Consider the following 5,118-nt stretch of genomic DNA (forward strand, 5'->3'; position numbering starts at 1 on the left):
AAGAAGAAGAAGAAGAAGAAGAAGGAGAAAAGAAACCAGGGATCCAGGACATCTGCCATCTCCTACATGCAAACCCAAGTCTAGAACCATGGGTTCTTACTTGAAGACCCAGGAGTCTGGGCCTCCAGCTGTCTCCCTGTAGATTCAGGAATCCAGGTTCCCAGGCCTCTCCTCTCTGGGGAAATAAGAGTCCAGGGTCCCATGTCTTGCCAGTCATGTACCCAGATTGCTACTGCCCTTTAGGACTTCTGAACCTTGGTCCACCTCCCCCCAGTGTGTAGAGAGCACCCTCTTAAGAGCCAGTGTGAGGGGACTGGGCCTTCACAAAGCCCCCAAACTCCTCCCCAGGAAGGCTTAGCCTCAGGCACAGGGTAGCCTAGGGGCCCTGGCCTGTCTTTCCCCTCTTTGCAGATTTGTCTGTCACTTCACCTGCCTTCAGCCCCACCCCCAGCCCCCATTACATTTTGCCTTTTCTGCCTTTCTCCCCCTCCCATCTCGCACTCTGTTTTTTTGGTTCTCTGCTGCCTGGATTTCTCTCTGGGCATCCTTGTGCTAGCTGGCTGCCTTTCTATCTCAGGGCTTTCTCGGAGCCCCTTCCCTCCATCTCCAACTGGCTCTTTCTCTCCCCTCCCCCACTTCTTTTTTCCTTCCTCCTCTGTTGCTCCCTTTCTTCCCCTCTGTCACTCTGTCTTTGTCCTTCCCTCTTATGGTTACTTCATCTATGTGTCTCTGCTTCTCCCTATCAGTCCCTCTGTTGCTTTCCCTGTCTCTTTCTCTGTGTCTCTGGCTTCTGCTCTGATGGTCCCTCTGCCGGTCTCTATTTTTATCCCTCTGACACACCTCCTGTGTCCACTTCTCTGTCTGTCTGTCTCTCCCCCTCCTGCTTCCCCTCAGGTCCCAGCTCCTGGTCCCAATTAGTTGGTGGCTGCCAAGGCAGAGGCAGGGCCCCCACTCCTGGCTCCTCATTACCGCTGGCGGCTCCTAATGAGCCTGGTGGGGGGAGTTGACCCAGCGCCCCCAGCCCCCTGGTCTGCGTCACTGCCCGCTGCGGGGGCTGTGGAGGCGATATAAGGGGGCTGCTGCCTGGCTGTCCGAGCCCACTGCGCGGTAGCGGGCCCTGCAAACGGGCGCAGGAGGTGGGTGGGTGGTGGGATCCGGGGTTCTGGGCGAGGACGTGGGCCTCACTGAGCTCTTTCCTGTCTCTCCACAGGTGATGGAGACCCACCAGGTGTCCAGGAGCCCCCGGGTGCGGCTGCTGCTGTTGCTGCTCCTGCTGCTTTTGCCCTGGGGCGATCGCACAGCCTCAGGAGTCGCCCTGCCCCCAGCTGGGGTTCTCAGGTACACGAGGCGCCCGGGACACCCAGGGAGGGGCGGGGATTCAGACAGGTGGGACCAGACCCAAGGAGAAAGGGGCACAGAGCAGAGGAGGATGGAGAGGAGGAGGACGGAAAGGAGGACGAAGACCAGGGGTGGAGAGAGGTGGAGTGTGGACAGGGAATCAGCGCGAGGAAGAGGTACAAGAAGATTCTGAGGAAAGCGTTGAGAGATTTGAGAGGAGCCGAAGCAGCAGCGATTTGTTCCTTGAGCGAAGTTTACTGGGTTCTTAGTGTGCATCAGGCCGGGCGCTGAGCGCTGGGGGTGGACACAGGCATCGACTCCGACTCTGTACTCGGGGAGCTTCGAGCCGGAGGCAGGGGGACAGAGGACAGACGCCGAGCCACTCCACAGACAGTGCGGGGACAGGGCTTCGAATTAGACCGCGGGAGGTACAGGTGGCGGCGGGCGGGGGTCCGGGACCCGCGGTAACCGACTCTTTTGGTCTCCTCGCAGCCTCCGTTCCCCCGGCCGGGCCTGGGCGGGAACCGCCACCCAGCTGTCGCGGCGGAGCCTGGCCCTGGCGGACGACGCGGCCTTCCGGGAGCGCGCGCGGCTGCTGGCCGCCCTCGAGCGCCGCCACTGGCTGAACTCGTACATGCACAAGCTGCTGGTGCTGGATGCGCCCTGAGCGCCGCGCCCGCCCCACTTGAATAAAGATCCTGCAGTGTGCTCTGGTCTGCGTCTCCTTCCTGCGCCCGCGGTGTGCGTGCGGGATACGCGGGCGGGGCTTGCGTCGCTACTCCGGTGTACCTCATCTCCTCAGTCCCCTCTCTCTTTTCTTCCCACCTCCCCCTTCCCCAATCATCTTTCCCTCCCTCCACCCCTAATCTCTGTCTGCCCCCTGCTCTGGTCTCCCTCCATGCCCCAGCTCTGTCCCCTCCTCTCGCTCTGGGCTTCTGTCCCTCCCCACCCGCGTCTCTGCTCCCACCCCACTTGCGGGTCTCCGTCCTCTTCTCTGGGTTTCTTTCCCCTTCTCTTGTTCCCTGCAACCTACCAGGTCTCTGGTTTCCCTGAGTCCCAGTCCCCTTCTCTAGGTCTCTGTCCCTCTCTGGGTGTCGGTTCGCCATCTCTCTGAGTCTCTGCACTTCTGTCTCTTTTCACCCTCCCGGCTTCCTAATCCTCTGCCTCCTCTCTCTCCTCTTCTTTCTGCCTCTTAAACTCTTCCTTTCATTCCTAATCGCTTTCTTTTTTCTCTGCCTGATTCCCTCAGATCTTTTCTTTCTTCTGTCGTTTCCCTCTCTCCCTCTTCCAGCTCTTTCCTCGAATGTCACCTTTTCCGCTCTCTCCTCACTTCCCGACTTCGCCCTGGGCGCAGTGGAAAGATGGGGCGGGGGTTGCTTCTGGGGCGAGATGAACCTACAATTCAAGACCAGGTTCCCCCAGACCTCTCTGTGTGGTATTGGGAAGGGCTGCTTAACCTCTGAGCCTTTTTTCCCTCATCCGAGGATTAACCGATACACCATGAGACAACTTCAACCCAGCGCCCGCGAAGCAAAACGCGTTTGTTAGAAAAGGGTTTCTGCACCTTTAGCAGCAGCCTCCAGAAGTTTGTTCAGGGTTTTGACTGCGCCCGTCCCAGGAGACCGCTGGGGCGGGAGGACAGGACAGAGGGGACCAGGCGTCAGGCTCCCGGAGGCACAGGGCTGAGGCGCTGGTGAAGCGAAGCAGCAGCCAATCAGAATCCGTCTCCTTTTCTCTCTGTCTCGCTCCCTGGCTGCTCCCGTCAGCCCTTCAGTCCCAAAGCTCAATGGTGACCATGGCAACCCACTCTGAGGGGTACGCAGAGGGCTCCAAAGAGCGCGCCCTGGGCGCGGCTCGTGCGGATCGCGCGCTGATTCGTCTAGAGAAGAGGGCGGGGCTGGGCGCGTGGGCTCGCGGGAAGGGGGCGGGGCTGGCGCCGGGTGAGTGGCAAGCCGTCGTGTGGGTTGTCTGACTTGGAGGCGGACCGCGCCCTAATTGGCCCTTAGGCTGTAGGGGTGGGCCTGCTTCTCACTCAGAAATACTGAATCATGTAGTAATAACTGTATTCCTCAACACCATCTAGAGTTGGCCAAACTTCATAAGTAAGACTCTGAAAGTCAAGAGTAATTTCCCCAAGTTGCCGGCGCCAGTAAAGGACAAAAGGGTAATTGGAACGCAGATCTGTGTGACTTCTAGTCTAGACCTTGCCATTACTCTCCTGGAGAAATGGGAGTAAGGTTATGAGCAGTTACCATGGCCAGGCCCCCGTCTAAATCTTGCACTCCTCCTGGCTCTCTGAGCCAGCCTCACGACAACCCCGTGAGGAGCTTCACGGCTTTTGGCTGGAGGGCCTGCTAGCTGGGTCTTTGCCTGAACTCCTCCCATATTTCCTCCCTAGATGTCTTCTGTATGTTCGAGGCTTTTCATAAAATGGTGGCTGGAAGCCCTTCCTACTCCACTCTACTCACCTCTCCCCAAGGAAATTTCAGCAATTCCCAACAGGCAGAACCCCATCTCCAGACTGTGGGCTCAAGCCTCAGGGCTCTAGCCACTTATTAGAACACTGACATTCACCCCATCTCATTTGAGCTTGGTGTTCCCCCAAACCTACTCCTTCTCATGGGTTCCCATTTTGGAACCAGTCACTGGGTCAGATCGATGTGCTGTCCTTGCCCCTTCCTTCAGCATCCTCCTTCACAGCCATCAATCTCTGGCTCTGTCCTTCCTGCCCTGCCTCTCTCTGCCCTTCCTCTTCTTCCCAGCCACATGCCCAGCTCAGCTCAGGCCTCATCCTCTCCCAGCTGGACCAAGCCCCAGCCTTCTCCCCACCTCCTGCCTCCTTTCATATTCATCCCCCATGCAGGCTCAGAAGCTCTCTTCCCAATCCTCCTTGCCCAAATCCTCCTCTTTTAATCCCAGCAGCATGGTGGTTTCTATGGCTCTCGGCCCACAGAGGTGCTTTCCCACCACCTGGTCTTCACACTCACACACACACAAACACACACTATTATCTCTGCCCATGACACCCTCCTTTAGTCCCTGCTCAATGTAACAAACTTTACTCATATTTAAAGACTGCACACAGATGTTACCTAATAGGGACAAAATCCCTATCCTTCCAGGACAGGTTAAGTGCATTTTCTGGGTTCCTATGGAACCTACAGTTACCTCTATCACTATCTGCCTTTATTTTTTTTAAAGATTTTATTTTATTTATTTGACAGAGAGAAAGAGATCACATGTAGGTAGAGAGGCAGGCGGGGGGGGGGGGGGAAGCAGGCTCCCTGCTGAGCAGAGAGCCCCATGCAGGGCTCAATCCCAGGACCCTGAGATCATGAGATCATGACCTGAGCCAGAGGCAGAGACTCAACCCACTGAGCTACCCAGGTGCTCCCACCATCTGCCTTTAAATAGGGGTGACTCTGACCCTCCCTTGCTCAAAACTCTCCCAAGGAACCCTCTTATGGTGCTGAAATTGTTCTATCTTGACCCGGGTTTTGGTTTTGTGGTTGTTTGCATATGTGAAAACTCATACACCTGATACTTTGATTTGTCCATTTATCTGTATGGTTCCATTTTTAGTGTATGCACTACTGAAGCGAGCATATCCATTATCTGTATAAAAGTTGTGTCTCAATTAAAGCATAAATAACAACAACAACAAAAAGCAATAAAATCTCTGAAGTCTCCCATCATCCTCAGGAGAAAACCCGGGCTCTTCAGCCCGGCATTGGAGGGCCTGTTTTTCTACAGATTTATCTTCCTTTCTTTAACAAATAA

The 5,118-nt window shown here is 56.1% G+C and overlaps 2 protein-coding genes across 3 annotated transcripts in view; one reads left to right on the forward strand and one right to left on the reverse strand.

Annotated features, from left to right (window-relative positions):
- Positions 1 to 3,084, reverse strand: part of GFY (golgi associated olfactory signaling regulator) — a 7,242-nt gene extending 4,158 nt beyond the window's left edge. The window contains exon 1 of one of the 2 annotated variants that reach the window (XM_059381852.1): positions 2,903 to 3,084. The gene's annotated coding sequence lies outside the window, so the exon portion shown is untranslated. Of the gene's footprint in view, positions 1 to 1,225; positions 1,300 to 2,902 lie in introns of those variants that run through there. The other variant, XM_059381853.1, reaches the window with a different exon arrangement.
- PTH2 (parathyroid hormone 2) lies at positions 1,214 to 2,005 on the forward strand. Its single transcript, XM_059381854.1, has 2 exons — positions 1,214 to 1,338; positions 1,831 to 2,005. Exons 1-2 carry the CDS (start codon positions 1,214 to 1,216, stop codon positions 2,003 to 2,005), a joined length of 300 nt encoding a protein of 99 aa, XP_059237837.1.
- Positions 3,085 to 5,118: the final 2,034 nt, after the last annotated feature.

The sequence above is a fragment of the Mustela nigripes genome, chromosome 17 (assembly GCF_022355385.1).
Source record: "Mustela nigripes isolate SB6536 chromosome 17, MUSNIG.SB6536, whole genome shotgun sequence".
In the NCBI taxonomy this organism is placed as follows: Eukaryota; Metazoa; Chordata; class Mammalia; order Carnivora; family Mustelidae; genus Mustela; species Mustela nigripes.

What these genes read in the sequence shown, in the direction of transcription:
- PTH2 (XM_059381854.1), top strand. Translation starts at nt 1,214, where the DNA reads ATGGAGACCCACCAGGTGTCCAGGAGCCCCCGGGTGCGGCTGCTGCTG. An exon ending in CCCCCAGCTGGGGTTCTCAG is followed by an intron (nt 1,339 to 1,830) that starts GTACACGAGGCG and finishes GTCTCCTCGCAG; the next exon opens with CCTCCGTTCCCCCGGCCGGG.